This window comes from Marmota marmota, unplaced genomic scaffold (assembly GCF_001458135.2).
Source record: "Marmota marmota marmota unplaced genomic scaffold, marMar, whole genome shotgun sequence".
Taxonomy (NCBI): Eukaryota; Metazoa; Chordata; class Mammalia; order Rodentia; family Sciuridae; genus Marmota; species Marmota marmota.
In genome coordinates this window covers 7,975,807-7,995,215 of record NW_025999853.1, presented here as the reverse complement: position 1 = coordinate 7,995,215, position 19,409 = coordinate 7,975,807, and the positions used below count along the sequence as shown (strand labels likewise).

The window sequence follows — 19,409 nt, the reverse complement described above, 5'->3', positions numbered from 1 at the left end:
ACTTTGCCTAATACACACATCTATATATGTGTATTTTTTAAAAATCTTGCACTGTCAAATGGTAGAAACTTTTTTTTTCATTTTTCACACCTAATTGTGCTACCATGGAAATCCTCTTAGTTGGGCCCTCATAACTTTGTTCAATTCAACTGTAATTGTTATTAAAGGTAATTGATATTTCTTTAGTTCACCAAGGCAACCTGGAAACTGGCAATACGGCATGTTTTAAAGGAAAAGGACACTGCACAGACATAACACCATAGGAGAAAAGAACACAGATAGTTCATCACCGTTATTCCAAAGTATATTAGGAAGGCAGCATTTAAAAAAATAGTCCTTTCTGGATCAAAGTATCTCCATTATAATGTGGGTAGTGAGGGACAGACAGAAGCTACCTAAGTTCCCTTTTCTACCTATGACTTACTTGCTAAAACCCATTGCTTAGATACTCAAAAAATCAATATTTACAAAATTACAAAAAATTTAGGGTAGCAGAGATTATGTACTTAAGTTCCAAGGGTAGTACATGACATTCTGTTAAATGCAACACAGACCAAGAAAGAAGCCAACACTGACCCTCATAGGCAGAGATAGTGTCATGAACCTGACACATGCAGATGCCAGTTTTCTCTCCTGCATGAACAGGAAAGTCATGTAACCCAAAACTGATCTGATTTTACCTAAAGTTTTTAGTACTACTAGAGAATTATTGTTTGTTTTGGTACAAACTGATTTAAGATTATCAGATTCCTTTTTTTTTTTTTTTTTAAACCAAACACCCAATCTTTTTTTTGAGGTCCTAGGGATTAAACCCAGGGCCTTGCTCATGCTAGGCAAGAGCTCACAACTTAGTTACATCCCCAGCCAAAATACACCCAATCTTAAAAATTTTAGAGTATAAATGTGATAACTAAAAAATGCTTTTGTCAATTATATAGTGGCTCAATATTTGGGCCAAATGGAAGATATTTCAAAAATATATCTATATGTAAGTATCAGATGCCTTAGCATCTGCTACTTCTACTCCTAAGCAATTCTACTTCTAAGAATGTATTTCAAGAAAAGTCATGAATGTACACAAGGTTCATTGAAGTGTTTATAACTGTAAAAAGTTGTCAGTAGTCAAAATGTCCAATGGACGATTAAATAAATTATAATTCAGTCATACAACAGAGTAACAAACCAATAAAAATGATGCAGAAGACTATGCATAACCTGGGAAACATGTTTACAATATATTGTTAAGTGAAAAAAGCAGGTTACAAAACAGTATGCACAATATGAGCCCATTTTTATAAAAATATACATATTTAGCAAAGTAAGAGGACAAATGATATTTATCAAAATATTAACATTGGTTATTTCAACACAGTAGGATGATTGTGGATTCTGCTTAACCACCCTCTCCCTTTTTTCCTTTTTGAATTTTCTATAATAAAGATTATTTTTCAAATGGGGGTAGGAGGCGAGGGAGTCACCGACTTCTGAGATGTTGCTCCCAAAGGTTCTTCCCAGCAAAATGAACGGGTCTGCTCAGCCTGTATCTAGGAAACTGCTCTACCTCAGACACCTGGATGTCCCTTACATACAGTGTCCACCCAAGCTTCCTTCTTGCAAGCTATCCAATAGCCACTTTTGAAATTACAATTTAAAAACCCCTCCTATTAATTAATATCACCAAAAAGAATAATGAGAAAATACAAATCCTCACTTTAAAAAAGCAACAACTCAAGTACATACTGCTAAATTATACAAAGTTACATTATCTAAGTTTAGTTTATTGCAAAGATCAAGACAGCACACTGCTTCTACTTCATACCTTCACAGCACTCACTCCATTTTGTTCACTCACTCGTGCAAAAGGTCTGTATACACAATGATGTCCAATGTTTCTTGGTTCCCATGATAAAACAGGAAACCTGATATTTCAATTAAAAAGGTAAAATGAAGACATTTATCATCAGACTGTAAAATACTCTTCTGGAAGAGGACACTGTTAATACTTGAAGATATACTTTGAAAAAAAAATCAAATACCAAACAAAAGGGGCACCATTTCAGGAGTGCCAGGACCACATTAAACTGAAATGAATTCCAACATTCATAATAACATAAATCAAAAACAAACCTAGTGTTAAACAAAAGCTCCAGTAACTAAAACTACATTAACAGGCACAATGAACAGTGTAAACACTGTTACTGGGCACCAAGTTTAATAGGGCAGACAATATTTGCTTCTGCATTCACACTTAATTATTCAATTACATTAAAAAAAAATTGGTGCTGCTTAAGCTATGAATGCTTTTTACCAAAAAAAAAAAAAAAATTAATTTCAATAAATACAGCAAGTGCTAAAAATCTAGCTAGGTTATCATGCAAGATATTACATAGCTAAGACAAACTCAAATTTATAATAAAGGCAACTTGCATTCAAAATGAACTCTACCCTTATATTTTATTAAAAGGGCAAACATCATGAATTAACCCAGCTGCTTACTTGAATTACAAAAGTAACATGATTCAATATGAAAATAAGAAACTGTCTACAAATCTCTGACAGTAATAAATTGCAATATACAATGCATACAGGCGTCATACAGAGCAACAAACTCTTGTACAAAACAAAAATATTTTAATACCTTTAAAATCCAAATTTGTCTTTAAAATCATTCATGAAAAAGACTCTCATCAAGTCAGAATTAACACCTCAATTAGTCAAGCATCAGGAAGCTACATTACAGCTACTTAATATACAAAGAGACAGCGCTTCACCAGTCATTTCCTCTCATGTCTCTGTTCCAGAATCGTACACGCTCACTTCTCTCCACTCCCCATTCCGTCATTTCTTCAGATCATGAAAACTGAATTTGTTGAACACCAGAAATCTAAGAATAGAAAATTTAAACTGAGTGAAATTTTTAAAAGTTTAAAAGTAACATACATTACAAGAATTCACTGAATGAAAACAATGGACAATGTAAAATAAATCCACTTGTCCCAGATCTCCAATTTCCACTCCCTCTCCCCAAAGAAACTTCTTTAATAGTTTTTTTGTGTATCTTCTTTGAAATCTTCTATGTGAATATAAACACATGTACATTTTTTTTTAACCATTAAGGGACTACTATATGTTATTTTATATATTTTAGGAAAACAATTTTAATAACCTTTATCTTCTCATATCCTTAATAATAGTAACAATGTGTTGAATTACCTGTGATTAAAAAAAAATCAACTTGAATCTTATACAGTTTAGGGCCAGGGTGTAGCTCAGTAGTAGATTTCTTGTGTAGCTTGCCCAACGTCCTGGGTTTGGTCCCCACCACCACAAAAATAATAAAATAGTTTAAAATGCAAAGAAGTCACTGTACCTGTTGATAGGACGTTGTGTAAACCATAACATTTTGTTGTTGACCATCTGCAGTTATTAAGCCAGCTGGTAACTGGTTTGCTAAAACACACACACCACATACACACACACACACACACACACACACAAAGAAAATAAAAAAACTTGTTAATGAGGGAAATTATTTGTACCTCTTTTCTTGGTCTGACCTAAAGGTGGTATCATTAATGTCTCATTGTCATTCTGTCACTTTTCTATGATGTAATCTTAGGTAAAATCATAGAACCTCAAATTTTATGTTTAAAAAAAACTCCCTAAAAAGCACATTTTTTCCTATTGCATTTTTCTGTTTTCTTCACCTTCATATCTTTAAAGTGTACACTAGCTAATACGTAGAAATCACAGAAAGGCTGGGTTTCTGAATTAGGTTAGACCTGAGTCTTGCTGGGAGCAACAGACAACTAAGTAATATATATTTTACAGGTGAGAAATTTATAAAATACAAACAGATAGATATTAGATATTTTATGTGACAAATATACTCACCATACACCTTTTATTTCACAGTGAAATAAAATGAAATATGGCAATATTATTCTTGATTTAAAAAAAAGTAATCCTTGGGCTAGGGTTGTAGATCAGGGGAAGAGCACTTGCCTAGCATGTGTGAGGCAGTGGGTTGGATTCTCAGAACCACAAACAAATAAATAAAATAAAGGTCCATCAACAACTAAAAGATACTTTAAAAATATTTTTTTTTAAAAGTAATCCTTGAACTCAAATTCATTTATTTATTTTTAATATTTATTTTTTAGTTGTAGTTGGACACAATATCTTTATTTTATTTTTATGTAGTGCTGAGGATCGAATCCAGAACCTCGCACACGCTAGGCGAGTGCTCTATTGCTAAGCCACATTCCCAGCCTTCAAATTTATTTAAATCACCAGATTTTATATTTTGAAGTATAACTGTGAATATTCCTCTCAAGTGAATCTTTATCAAAAATTAGGGGCTATGGAAATCAGTTCTTTTTTTTTAAGTTTGCAAAAAAAGATTTATTTAATGAATCTGTGTTTCTTGGAAGGAATTCAATCAGAAATTTAATCAACACAGATCATTTAAAATTCAACCTCAGATCATTTAAAATTCAACCTACCATTAGGCCCAAGGAGTAGCCTTGTGAGGCCTGAACTTCCTCCAGCTGTATGTGGAGTCACTTTAGCTTAAATCAAATGTTAGAGCTGCTTTACCAGTTGCATACATATTAAAGACTACAAGACAGGGGCCAGGGTTGTGGCTCAGTGGTAAAGCGCTTGCCTAGCATGCATGAGGCACTGGGTTCGATCTCTGGCACCACATAAAAATAAACAAACAAAGGCATTGTGCCCATCTACAATAAAAAAAAATATATATATTTTTTTTAAAAAAGACTAGAAGACAGAAGGCTTCTGAACATGTAGTGACTCTGTCACCAGGGGAAATCAAATAGACTCCCTGGATAAGTCTCAAGTCAATACTGGGTTCTCAGAACTGTTCACTCACTCAGTGATGATGGGAATTTGTCTGTTCAATATAGCTACAGATCTGAGATTTCATGGTCTCTTATGATATCTGGGCACAAGCCTGGGTCAGAGCTCTATGACTTGTGTTATCTGAGATATTGCATTTCAAAGGGCAAGATGCAATCCTGAGAAATGGTAAGTGAGCTTTAGAGAATTTATATATTTGGAGGAGTCAGGTCCCTTTGAGGCTCTGAGGAGACTATGAGCTCTGCTGTCTGTGCCTAAGGCCAGGCATTCATACCTAGGGACAGGTTCTTAATAAATTGGTAATAGAGTAAATCAGAACTTTCAATGAAAGGTTATAATGTCTTCCAGGTTAAAATTTTCTACACTCACCATTCACTGGCTTTAAATAAAAGGACATGAATTAATAAGAACCATTCAGGATAGTGCTATGTCAAAATACTCAGTGCTGATATCCCCAAAATACCAACCCAGACATTTAGCATGAATCACTAACAACTACATGACTTGTAACATAACACTGCTTACTAAATGCCTCCTCTGTAAGTTCTTCACTTAGTCCATCTGTAGCTGTGACTGCCCCACCAATTCCCTTCTCTCCTTTCATAGCCTAGGGAAAGGGAAAAAAAAAGTAGTTACTGGTATGCAAATAAAACTTGCCCAAATGAGAATGCTTACTTATTGCCTAAAATTAGGAGCTTCTAAATTTAAAAGTGTTAAAGAGTATTTATTAACACTTCCAATTTAATAGCATTATAAGTCAGCATTATTAGTAAATATCCAGAAAACCTAAAGTATATATGGTAAAAATAAATTCTTCTTTTTTTTTTTTTTTTTAATCTTTATTTTATTTTTATGTGGTGCTGAGGATCGAACCCAGTGCCCCGCGCATGCCAGGTGAGCGCACTACCGCTTGAGCCACATCCCCAGCCCAAAAATAAATTATTCTGATTCCATTCCATTCCATGAAGGGATCATAGAACTTTACTTACAGATAAAGTCTGCAAAATATCTATAAATAGGGCTGGGTTGTGGCTCAGTGGTAGAGTGCTTGCCTAGCATGTGAGAGGCATTGGGTTCGATCCCCAGCTCCACATAAACAAATTAAACAAAATATCTATAAATAATCAGCCTATAAATCTATGAACAATCTAGGTTATCTCTCACACACAGAGTTCTCAGCCAACTGACAAGTATAGAGAAGCAGCAAATTAAAAATTCCTAAATAAAAGTTACTGTTTGGACCAAATATCTCTGAAGTTCCATTTACTCTAAGGTTCTAATACTGAAGATTTGGAAAAATATTGTGAAGAATTTATTCATTCTCTTCCTGCTTTAATCATTCCATGTAGATATTACTAATTTAATGGGATTCTAACATGAAAGATATTAGTGTATTTTGAAATCAAAGTTGGAAATAAATTAGCTAAAATGTCAACTCATTTATATAAACTTCATACTCAGAGGGAAAGATAGCCTGATAGGAAGTGTGGAAGAGGGCAATCAATAACAAAAAGGAGATAGATGTAACTTTCTCTTTTTATTATCTAATAAACCCCAAGCTTAGCAATGTTACCTCTTTTAAATGAACAGTAACAGCAAGAAGTAACATGGAGTCCTGACCATTATTCACTTAGTTCCCTCTCAATAATTCTATGATGAAGGCACTATTCTTAAGCCTCACTTTATAGGTGAGGAAACCAAGGTCTAAAGTACTTAAATAATCTGCCCAAGGTCACGGAGTTCACACGTAGGGCAGGTTGTCTGAATCTAGAATCCTTTTATACAAGTTATGCTTTAGTTCTCATAAACAAAGGAAAAAGTACTATAATTTATGTGATTAAATACTTCTAAGAAATGTTACATAATGTGCTAAAAATAATTTTTTTAAACAAATAATATATTTAAAATGTTAAGGTGAACAGTGCATCTCATTTTCTTAAAAGCATAATGCTCAGGAGACATTTCATTTACCTCTCTGAATTTCTGAAGATATAATTTCAGAGGTTCTACATAACTGTCGAAGCCTAAGGTAGACATGGCAAAGAGAATATCCTCTCCATTGATTGTCTTCCGCTTCTCTTGATGGCATCTTTCACTTGCCTCTGATGTTATAAAGCTTATGAACTCACTCACACATTCCTGCACACATTCTTTGGCATCTTTTGCAATCTGAAGGAAAAAAAAAAAAAACAGGTAAATTTGCAGGAAATATAACCATTACCTTCCTAACACCTGCAAAGATAAAAGACTATTCAGAAGAATGCATATTTTAGTTTATGACAGTTGAATATGTGCTAATAACACAAATGTATGTTCTCACAATTCCAACCCTCAGAATCAGAAAAAAACCTCAAATACCAGCTAGAGGAGGAACTCTTGACAACTATTCAACGACAACAACAATAACAAAAATACAGATATAAGGGGATAGGGATGTGGCTCTGTGGTAGAGCCGGCCCTTGCCTAACATGTGTGAGGCCCCGGGTTTGATCTGGTACTGCAATAACCAAAAAAACCAGATATAATTTGGATACCAAAGAACAACCACTGGATATCCTTATGACACCATACAAGGTGAAAACTAGGAAAAGCAATCCCATTATATCTACACTAAGTATACTGTGGGCTACAGACTTAGGTACCACTTCTCTGCCTTAGCATTTCCATGAATAAGGACACGGAAAAAATAAAAACAAACTTAAGGCTAAGAAAGGAGTGAAATACAACATATGGTGACTTTTTCACTACTGACGATACAAAATGTCAGGTATGTGTTTTGAGTTTATTAAAAAGCTTACCTAAAGAAACATATGCCTGCCATATCATCATAAAAACAATTTTTCCCTTAAGGGTTTGGGGCCTGAAGTAAAAATCTAATTAATCATGCAATGATTAATCATGCAGTTCCAAAGCATTTATAACCACAATGACCAACTCCTTGCTGAAAAGCACTGTCTTTTTCCTTCATTCCTATTTTGCATACTGGAGAAATTGAACAAGAATCGTATAAATATAGCCAAGTAAAATAATATAACACTAGCCAAGTACATAATTTTGTATTTTCTAGTAAGCCATGTTAAATAAAATAGGACCAAGTGAAATTAACTTTAGTATTTTATGTACCCAATTTATCAAAATTATCATTTAAACATGCAATCAATTTTAAAATGGGACATTTTCATCCCAAGTCTTTAAAACCTGGTGTGTTTTAATCTCAGTTCAAATGAACCACATTTCAATTGCTCCACAGCCACTATGGCTAGTGGCTTTGGTACAGGACAGTACATGCCTACCCTTTCTATAAGCAACAGTCAGTAATGGTACATCTCCCCCCAAAACGTAAGGAAGACCTTTCTCAAACTGGAACTTCTAGGCTTAGTGACGTGTGTTAATATTACATTTCTTTGTAAACTATATTACCTTCGTAAGTACTTCTATAAGCTATAATAAATAATACAAAGGGTTACTCTGCAATATAAAATATATAAAATGTGAATTTTAATTCAGACCAAGTAATGAGTAGTGATATGTCTTTAAAAGTTGTTCTAAGACAAAACTGCTTTAAAAAACAATCATATGAGTTGAAATGTTAACATTTACAATTGTGTAAGAGTTGTTTCCAAATACCAGAATTTAAAAAAAACTTAGCACATTATATCAGTCTGATCTAACCTAATTTTGCTGAAACATTATACAAGTTACAACTTCATAGGACCAAACCTGATACTTCTGATAATGCAATTATTTTTAAAAAAGATTCTTAATTCTGGTTTATCTGCTTCCAATGAGCAGGTGCAGGGGAGCATTTGGGGACATGACAGAACTGAAAATTGAATATTGTTCAGTAACTAAGTATGTTGAAACAAGTATTTGATTTGCTGAAAAGCTGCGTAAATAGCTAACTATTGATTTACCTATGTATTCATGTAGTCTTACATTTCCCCTCCAAAAAAACCCAGTTAAATTTCAATGTTACCTTTCCTGTTTGAGGTATAGCATTTTTCATTATCCTAGCCACGTTTGCAATTGGAAGATATATATCTTGTTCTCTGAAACTTTCTTTTGAACCATTTGTATCTTCATGATCATTCATGCTGTCCTCAGTATCTAAAGAAATTTTAAAAAATTTTTAGGTTTAAAGCTTCTCATAATTTTACTTCAAGATAGAAAGGACTATCTGAAATGACCTAGAGTAAAAACCATTATAGTTCATAATTTTTTTTAGGGATTAGTATAGCAGTTCTTTTCAGAATTTTCACAGGGTCAGAAATGACCCTATTCTTAATTTCAAACCCACTGCCTAGAATTTTTAAAAAAATATTTTTTAGATGTTGATGGACCTTTATTTTATTCATTTATTTATATGCAGTGCTCAGAACTGAACCCAGTGCCTCACACATGCCAGGCAAGTGCTCTACCACTGAGCTACAACCCCAGCCCCTCACTGCCTAGAATTCTTTTATCCTCAATAATATCTACTAAAATCCTATCTACCAATTTTTCAAAAGGCTAGGATAACATCTCCACAGCACCTTCAAAAGTAACCTTTCTTTTCATAAAATACCACAAGTACTTCTGTATGCCTTCTCTATCACACATCTTCTAATTCTTTTTATTTCTCATCCTCTCTGCTAAGATCATTAGTACTTGATTCCAGGGATCTACTTTGTTGTCCTAGGACTTGGTATAGGTACCTTCTCAGAGCAGGTGCTAGGATTTATTGCCTAATTTAGCTGTAAAACTTATAAGTGACAATCTATGGCTCCTGGAATAATGCAAGATTAAGCGGGTATGTATTTATTCAAAGCCAAGTTTACACAAACTTATATATATAAAATTTACTCTGTATAAAACTCATAAACGTTGATATAAACTTGTTTATAAGTTTATGTAAAACCCTACAGAGTGGAAAAACTAGACTTGAATATCACTGACCCAATTCACTTAATGTAGTAAGTAGTTCTTTATAGCTTTAGATATAACTGAGGCTTTCATAGTACCAATAGCATCCTTTATGACTAAATACATAAATGTAAATTACATAAATAAAATAAATATAAAACCTCTCACTTTTGGACATACTAAATAAGCAAAGTACTGAAACTGATTCAATTTACATTTTAATGTGTTTAAAACATTATCAAAACTAATTTATCTGAATATCCGTTTTAGGATGAAATACTAATCCCCTCCAAACTCCTTCTAAAAATATATCTTAATTTTTCATTTTACAAATCAAAATGCCAAAAAAGTAAATTATTTCTAATAGGCCAACATAATACTGCCATTCTAATATTTGACATTGTTCAAAGTTAATACTGAATGAAAAAATTAAGTTTGATTGTAAGTGCTAGAAACATAATAGCTAGCAGTTTAACTCCCTTTAAAGAACTATTTTATTTACTATAACAACTGAATAAGAATTTCTCATACTTAATACTTACATAGGAAGTCAGTAATAAGTTTTAAAAGAAACAAGTTTTTAAAGAAAAGCAATACTTTTATAGAATTCTTATCTAGGACTTATCACACTTTTGAAGATTATTTCTAATAAATACCTTTTTAGATCTTCAGTGAACTATGACATGAGATTGCTAATTTTCCTGGAACGACAAAAGTAACCTAACACAACATATATTATAATAAAAAGTCCACTTTCTAAGCCGTTCCCACGTGTGCATCTGGCTCTAGCTTTGGATTTCTTACCATCGTGAGGCTGTATCACATAATGACTTCCTCCAATGTAGTCTGCAGAAATTCCTAGTTGGGTAGCATCTGTTGTAGAACTGTCACCATCCATCTAGGTGGAAAAAAGAAAGCCTTTTAGCACTCTTCAGTAAGAGTTGTACTAAAAAAACCCAATAGATTCAGTGCTCATAAACTCTCATTCAGAGAATGGGTCAACTACATAACCTTAAGCTTACTAAAAGAAAGCATTTATATTTCTTGTTTTGAAATATTTTTTAGTTGTAGATGGATACAATACCTTTATTTTATTTATTCGTTTTTATGTGGTGCTGAGGATTGAATCCAGTGCCTCACATGTGCTAGGCAAGTGCTCTACCACTAAGCTATAACCTCAGCCCCACATTTGTATTTCTTGATTGGAAACTTTCCAATAATTCGTCAGCAATTTAAGATTGCCATATCCATGTTCTATAAATTATAAGCATAAAACCAACAGGGAAAAACAACATGGAAATGAATCTAAAGCATATGCCCCTTTTTTTCAATAGCATAATGCTCAAATATACTATAGGCAAACCTTGATTTACAATCTAACTTATCACTGGAATGCCAATCAAAGCCCAAAATCAGCTTTATAGTCTATTGGAAGTCACCTATACCCACTGCTTTGAGTTCTCCTGCTAAAGTCTATGCATTCTTTGTTTTTTTTTTTTTTTAATAACTTTATTTATTTTTATGTGGTGCTGAGGATCGAACCTGGAGCCTTGCCCGTGTGAGGCGAGCACTCTACCTCTGAGCCATAACCCCAGCCCCCTGTGCATTCTTTTGCTCCTCCTACAAACTCCCTTTGCTCTTTTACAGAATTTCCAAGTAGATAATGTCTCAGGTTATGCTGCTGTTTGGGTAAGAAGCATGCGGATTCCCCGAGCAGTGCTGTACCCACACTACCCCCAAATATACCTACATTTTCAATGAGCCCATCACCTCTGATTCTCCTGCCTAAGCCTCCTGAGTCACTTGGATTACACAACTTTTCGATAAAGAGAGAGAGAGAGACAGGGAGGGGGAGGGAGGAAAGGAAAGGAAAGGTCAGGGATACCAAACATCTGCATGTAAAGATAGGAAATCACAACCACAGACAAGAACGAGAGTTGAAAGGATGATTTTAAAAGTCTGTTTAATTAATTTTGCTTAGAGCTCAAAGAATACTGGTAACATAGGAAAATTTGGAAAAAAGTGCCTATAAGCTCCATTCCATTTTACCACCAGCAGATTCTGGAAGGCTTTCTGCTTTGCAAATACTACTACTCAGAACAATTAGGGCACTGGCTATTTGTGAATGGAAAAATTAAAAATACATTATCTAAAAAGTATTGTAAAAATTAAACATAATTTATACATGCTTTCAGGCCAAAGAGAGAGATACTTGATGTTAAATGTTTATTAAGGCCTGAGACTCAGTGCAAACTTAATGTTATTAACTGTAATATTTTTGTCCCTTGTATAAAACTTGTCTTCTCCATCTCTCTTGGATTTTTATTTAATGCTAAAGTACTAGGCTAGGTTCCAAAGGCTCAATAACATGGCATTTTTCTCACGCATCTGTTAATTTTGATGTGTAACTGAACTGTAGCTATAGATATATTTCTAAAATTTACATAGTTTTTTAACAGAGTAGAAAATAGAATTTATAGACCTTTAGTAATCTGTGAAAATACAGAATACCTGTTTATTCACTGATTTTTGGTGACTCTTAGGATTGCCACAAGGTCTGAACTTTCTGACCCTTCTGTTGTCCTCCACAAATAGAATCCTTGCAAGTTCTAGGTATTTCTATATAAAACAGAAACATCAATACTGCTCTCTCAATCTTAAAATGATATAAATGTATGTGAAGTATTAACCCAATACAAGACACTATTTTGGTCCTAAAATGTTAACAAGAGACAGGAAGAGCAGGTTTCTGAAGATGGTCCTTTAGAATGGCTGTGAGTTCACTACTTTTTACAATGACCTAAGGAAGGTCAAGGTGCAGGTGATAGGCCCCAAGTGGTTGTTTCAGAACCTTCAACTGCAAACAAATCTTTTTTGGGAGGTACAAGGAACCAATAACAAGTTCTTTGATAAATGAATGTACACAGGATACTAGACTCTTGGCTGATAAGCAAGATAATGTTCAAATAACCAGGTGGTTCTGACAGATGAATTAATTTATAAATATAACACAAAACCATTAAAGGCAAAAAGTTTTAATCATATTATCTTGTCATGCATTAGAACTAGCAGCAAGAGCATCATCTGGATTAACAGCATTAGCCTTTCAGACCTCAGTCTTCTAAAAATGAAGATCAAGTATTTCCTAGAGTTGTCAGAATAAAGACTAGAATACTGCTAAGGACAGTGACCCAGTTGTATTGTACTCCACAGACACTGGACCTAGCCTCCCTCCTTTGAAGGAGTTGCACGTTTCTGCTTAATTATATGTTTTTGGTTCTGCAAGTTTTAGCATTTCTGTCAAGTTGCACCTTCCGTTCTTCTTTACCATTTTGTCTCTTTACTGTTAAAATCCCAGCCCTGACTTTAATCCCAATGATCCCCATCCTGCTGGAATCCTTCTTTCTAAATTATCTGATTCTGCAATCCAAGGGCTTATGTTCACTTCTTTGAAGACCTATGGCACTGAGCCCCTTCATTCAGCCAATCAAAATCTGATAAACATGCTAGCCACTCCACTATATGGAAGGAATGGTGGAAAAGACTTGTTAGGGTTTTTTCTAGGTCTAAAACCTCCAATAAAAATTTATAAGACAGAATGTAGGTCATAAGTCAGTCAACACATATTTTCCTGAGTGAGCACTGAGTGTTTGCTATGTATGATAATGAAGCAGTCAACAACACAGACAAGGTCTCTGTCCTCATCCTGCAGAGAAAACAAAAGTTACATAACCTGGGGGCAGGAGGAGGGGTAGAGAGCATAGTCTATTGGTACTTCCAGGACACAGGCTCTGGAACTCAAATCACCTACTTTGAATGCCTTGCTACTCAACTGGCCATGAGACCTTGAGCACATTGAATGAGAACAGGACTTAACCTCACAGGGCTCCTATACAAGTTAGAGATAATTAGTACAGTATTATGGAATACTCGCTTTACTCCATTAAAGGTCCCCATGAGTCTGAGGGATCAGGAAGTTTGGAAGAGGAAATGGGATTTAAACTGACTGAAAGATGAATACGAAATCAGGCAAAAAAGAAGTGGGAAAACATTATTCCAGACAGAGCAAACAGACAAATACAGTATTAGGGGATTGGAACTAGTTAAATGGGATGAGATCAAGCAGATCCTTGTAGACAAGAGCAAATAGGGAAAAAAAAAAAAAAAATTAGGAAGAGTGCAAATTAGATTTTTTTAAAAAATTTCTTTATTTTTTGGTACCAGGGATTGAACACAGGGGTGGCTCAACTACTGAGCCCTTTATTTTTTTACTTTGAGACACAGTCTCATTAAGTTGCTTAGGGCCTAAGTTGCTGAGGTTGGCTTTGAATTTGCCATCCTCTTGCCTCAGCCTCCTAAGCCACTGGGATTATAGGTATGAGCCCAAAGCGCCCAGCTAGATTTTTTTCTTTTTAAATATTTTTTTAGTTGTCAAAGGACCTTTATTTTATTTATTTATATGTGGTGCTGAGAATCAAACCTAGTGCCTCACATAATGCTAGGTAGGCACTCTACCACTGAGCTACAACCCAGCCCTGGATTTCTTTTTTAAAAGATCATTTTAGGGGCTGGGGCTATAGCTCAGTGGTAGAGTGCTTGCCTTGCATGCGTGAAGCCCTGGGTTCTATCCCCAGCACCACATAAAAATGAATAAATGAAAAAAAATGAAGATATTAAAAAAAAGATCATTTTAGCCAATATAGAAAACTCATCCAATACAAAAATGACCTGGAGGGGAGCAAGAACAGGGGCAGGAGACTGATAGGGACTGTACTGCTGCTGCTAAGACATGAATTCAGGTAAGAGGGTGATTATCGCAGCATCTGCTCCAAGGCCAGAGCCCTGGAGATCACAGGAAGCAGTGTCACTAGCAAGAACCAGCAGAACTTGGTGACTGGCTGAGTAAGAACTCAAGGAAGGACCAAGGATACTGCTGGGATTCTCCTGGCTACAGAGAAAGGGAAAGGAGAGGGATGGGAAGACTGGGCCACACAGGGCCTAGCTGATGCTGGTGGCTCTCAATGGTACTGACGTGTCCCACTGTGACACTCATAGGCTTGGTATAACAAGAGAAGCTAGTGTTGGATTTCATCCAGGGAACAAAGGGAGAAGAGCCGGTAGGACAGTGACAAGAGCAGTGGTAAAATGAGGAATCACTAAATCGGAGGGTACTGGTAAATATGGACAAAGAGCAGTTAAGTCTCATTATGTTAATTTTAATGACATGAATTATTTAGTGGAACTGGTATTATTCTCCAAAATATTATGGGCAGGCAAGGAAAATCTGCTTTTCAACTATTACCACTCTATGAGGAACAGTTCGACGCTTCCCTCTTCCAGACTAAATCAGCTGACTAATACATTTTTATTCTATTTTTTTGTGTAAGCAGTATTTATACTATGCTAAATATTTGTTGCATAAATACAGTAAATAGTGTCCTCTTTCTGTGTTTACATTTATTTAACACTTTCTATATATCTCACACAATGTTCATGATCCCATACAGCAGGTAAGTGTATGAGGCTAATAATTTGTCCAAGGTGACACAGGAAGTGGGATTGAAATAGAGCCTCAAATGGCAAGCACTTCACAGACTGCATTCCTGGTAGCTTTCCCTGTAGTCCTTAAGCCTAATCTTTAACATTCCACTTCTAAATTCTAGGTGTACCGATTCTATATTGAAAGCATTTAAAATGCCTTCTCAAGCAAGGGCAATATTTGTGAAATAGTCAAGAAAGCCCTGAGGCCTGGGTGTGCAGCGTGGCTCCCCTTTACTAACATTCCTTTTTGTGTTCCAGTTTCCCCATTTTAGAAATGGGGTTGCTCTTCAAAAAGGACTTAGCCGCATGCATTAAACACATAGCAAGAACCACAAATGTAACCTGGTATGATTTTTATCTCTTCAAATACAATTCTTTCTAGGCACAAGGAGTTCTCTGTCTCTCTCACACATATGACTTATCTTTCTAACTGTTCTGTGGATCACATTCTGTTTTAGGATAAGAAATAATACAAGAATTCCTCATCTCTAATGTGTCTTCAGTTCTCCCTGCTAGCTTCTTTGCATTTCCTTAAACTTGTCATCTCCCTCATCACGTAAAGAAAACCTTAATTATATGCCACCATTTGTGAAGCTACCATGGTCACCCTGCCATGCAGTCCTTACATACCTCTCCACTCTCTGCCATCTGCTTTTTGACCTACGTCACGCGACACCACTCTCCAAGCTGCCAGCGCCCTTGCCTTCATCCTACTTGACATCTCTGCGGCGCCTGCCACTGCCTACTTCTAAAGGAATAACCGCACCTAGTTTATTCTTTCTTCCCTTCCTCTAATTGTTAGTTTCCATCCAAGGTTATTGTTTTCCCTCTTTCCCTTACTATCTTAATGAACTCATTAAGTATCACCTCTATGCTCATAAATCTCAAACCTATAACCACTATTTTGCCTGTCACATAAACAGCCCACAGTGTAGAATGTGTTGATATTCCATCATCGCAAACTAAGATAATGGGAAATGAAACTCACCTCCCCCACCCACTACAGGGGGCGGGCAAGGAAGATCTGCTTTTCAACTATTGCCACTCTATGAGGAACAGTACGACCCTTCCCTCTTCCAGACTAAATATACCAGAGTCTTCTCAAAGTGGGTCCACCTCCTTCAAGACTAACTCATTGTTACATCTTTTACCATATCGCCCGGATATGCCCTTCCTTTTCTATTTCCACTGGATTACTGCCGACACACCTTAACTGTTGTATTATGACTAATACACTTACTATAACATTGGTTCCATAGTTCTTGAACCTGTTCTTTAAGGTTCCTAAAGGTTTTCTGCATCAAGTCCAAACCTCCTTTTCTCAGCTTTATAAGAGCAGATCCCCCACTTAACCTAACTAAACTTCTTTCCCACTCTATCTTAAGGACTAATAAAAATTTTAGTACTAGAATGTTCCAGAGTGAGGCAATCATGACTCAAAGACTTTGTGATATGCCCGAGGTCACAGATACTGTAGCAGAACCAGAACTAAATATCCAGATGGCCAAGTGGTGTCTTCAGTACATGATTCTGTGAAATTCCCACTCAAACTGTGTACCCCTGTCCCCCATCCCTTAAGCAAGGGCTCATTCCTACCTCCAGGCTTTTGCTTTTGGTCATAACCCTCCACCTATCCAAATTCAACCCATCCTGCAGGCCCCCAGGCTCCTTCCATGACATTCCCAACTATCTGCCCATCATACCTCTCTTCCATCTGCGCTGCATTGAGAGCGTGTTCCATTCAGCACAACACTGACAGAGGTCAGTATTCAGTTTGACTAAAGTGCTATCAGCTCAACAGATAGCTCCTAAACAAAGCTGGGACAGGCTGCTACCAGTAGCCTTAGTAGCACTTAGGAATCCACGGGAACCACTCAACATTTAAGTAACCAAAAATAAGGACACAATGGCAATGAGCAGAGGGGCTATTTGTCTAGACTTGAAAGGCACTCACTGTGTATCAGGAATCTCCAATGGATAATTTTGTTTCAGCTAATTACTCTTCATACCAAATTAACAACCAAAATGGTACGACCTACTTACTGTCATGAAATACTGTCAGAACCGTGTTGTCAGTGGTGCTCAAGAACACCTATCTAAAAAGGTATCCAATCTCCGTCCAATTTCAACCTAAAAAAAAAAAAAAATCTATTAAATGTATAGTATACAGGTTTTCTTTTCTAGTAAAATTAAAGAGGATGCATACAGTTTTGTCTACTACTTAGTCAATGGAGATTGAAAAGCAGACACCCAATGAATGCTTATTGAATTAGAAGATTTATTTTGGAGAACTTACAAAAAAGTTAATTCCATGCTTTTCTAATGTAACCCTGAATTTAGTCACTCTCATCATAAATATTCATCACAGTTCACCAAATAATGTCCAAATTATATATTGTGTAAGAGACTGAAAATTATACATCTAAATTACTTGAAATATTAACAGGCAGGACACAAATACTCCACTTATCAACATAATTTTTTGATGACAGTTTTCTTAAAGTTTCAGAGTGAGATTTGGGTGTTTAAAAGCTCAAAAAGGGGACATTTATCTCAGAATATGCTTTTAAATTTAGTACCTTAGATTATACTGGGAAAAACATACATGCTGTCCAGAGAACATATACCCCCTGCCCCACCCCAAAAAAAACCCATACACACAAAATCAAGCCCCTTTTTATCATTTTGAAGCACCAACATTTTGGACTAAATTTTCATCTGAATGGCACTTCAGTCTCACCTCAAGGAATAAATAGCTGAATAAATTAGTATCAATTACAATGTTACAACCTTCATTTCTCATTTGCTCTTTTCCTTTTTTCAATGAAACAATTAAAGGGGGGGGGCTTGATAGAGCAAAAACACATCTTTCTAGTGTTAATTTTAGAGGGAAAAGAAATACTGATTTGCATTCAAGCATGAAATCTAGTAAAGAGCAGAAAAAAATTGTAGCCACAGAGCTTAATTTTTAAAATGCCACTAACGGGTCCAGGCAGTGTCAGCAAAGACTGCCTGACATTTGCTATAATCTTAAAAGTAATTTCCAATGTCTTTTCATAGAGTGCCCTCTTTTCTAGATCCAAAGCTGCCCAGTAAAATTTCTTCCTTGTAGTTACCCCCCCCCCAAAAAAAAAGGTTAGGATGACTTTAAAAAATAATGCTCACAACACCTAAAATATTATACATACACACACACACATTTATATATATTTGGCTTAGAATGGGGAGGGCAGGTGAGAGCCCCACTAGTCACTCAAATACTTGATTGAGTATATATTTAGGTTCAGTACATTGAAGAAAAACACTACTGCTTCATATGGAATATATTTTCTTAAAGGCAGGTTATGATGTATGTGAAAACTCAAGGGAATACATACATCTGTTTAATGTTTGAAGAAATGCAAATTTGTATCCAAGAAAAGCAGTAGTCCCTTCCTCCAACCTCCATTCTTTGGCATCAACAACCACAGAGTTTTGCATCGATATAATCTTTAAATTAACCTACCAGAGCAGTGCAGAGAAGGAATAATTGCCTTTTAAGGAATTCTGGTTAAACTTTCAATACTTTACCAATAAAACCTCTACTTACTAATGCCACTGCTATTATTGATCAGTTTATCTCATCACTCTACGTTTCCATTCTAAGCGAGCTGAAGCCACCCCAGCGATTTGTGCCACGAATCGTGGAACTAGGGAGTCCATGCGGATTAGTGGGATGCCATTTTTTTAAAGGTCGCCGGCTACCTAACCTTGTCTTGTTATAGTACTTTGGGCGCGATTACGATTTGGGGGTGCTCGTAATTCTTTGTTCTCGGAGACTACTGTTCCTTATGGCTCTGCACATCCTCCCGCCTCCCACCACCGATGATTAAAACCTCAGTCCAATCCGAAAGGCTTCCTTCCCACCTTCGGGGCAAGTCCAGGGACCGCAAGCCGCCAGATGGCTGCATTCTTTACGTGCAAACCAGACTGCGGGGAAACCAGAGCCACTCCTTCCGCCCGGGGACCTCGTTGCTCCCCACGCAGGTGCCCGGGGTAGCCCCCGCCCGCCGCCGGCGGCGGCCGACCTGTCAGACCCGCGTGTGCGG

The 19,409-nt window shown here is 36.1% G+C and overlaps 1 protein-coding gene across 5 annotated transcripts; it reads right to left on the bottom strand.

Moving 5' to 3' along the window:
- Window positions 1-1,083: 1,083 nt before the first annotated feature.
- Window positions 1,084-19,403, bottom strand: Nfyb (nuclear transcription factor Y subunit beta). Of its 5 annotated transcripts, none has more exons than XM_015482830.2 (8): window positions 19,228-19,403; window positions 17,365-17,451; window positions 10,585-10,678; window positions 8,855-8,985; window positions 6,850-7,047; window positions 5,404-5,485; window positions 3,371-3,450; window positions 1,084-2,884 (listed from the first exon to the last, which is right to left on the bottom strand). In XM_015482830.2, the coding sequence occupies exons 2-8, from the start codon at window positions 17,368-17,370 to the stop codon at window positions 2,852-2,854; spliced, it is 624 nt and encodes a 207-aa protein (XP_015338316.1). In that variant the 5' UTR covers window positions 17,371-17,451; window positions 19,228-19,403; the 3' UTR covers window positions 1,084-2,851. The 5 variants fall into 5 exon arrangements, with proteins under 5 accessions (XP_015338316.1, XP_048658824.1, XP_048658830.1 ...); XM_048802867.1 differs by lacking the exon at window positions 19,228-19,403 and adding an exon at window positions 19,197-19,218; XM_048802873.1 differs by lacking the exon at window positions 19,228-19,403 and adding an exon at window positions 18,911-19,178.
- Window positions 19,404-19,409: the final 6 nt, after the last annotated feature.

Bases quoted from the DNA above. Each gene is read 5' to 3' on its own strand.
- Nfyb (XM_015482830.2), bottom strand. The intron at 8,986-10,584 runs GTAAGAAATCCA...AAATTTCTTTAG, and splicing joins TGTGATACAGCCTCACGATG to ATACTGAGGACAGCATGAAT. The intron at 5,486-6,849 runs GTAAATGAAATG...CCCTTTCCCTAG, and splicing joins ATCTTCAGAAATTCAGAGAG to GCTATGAAAGGAGAGAAGGG.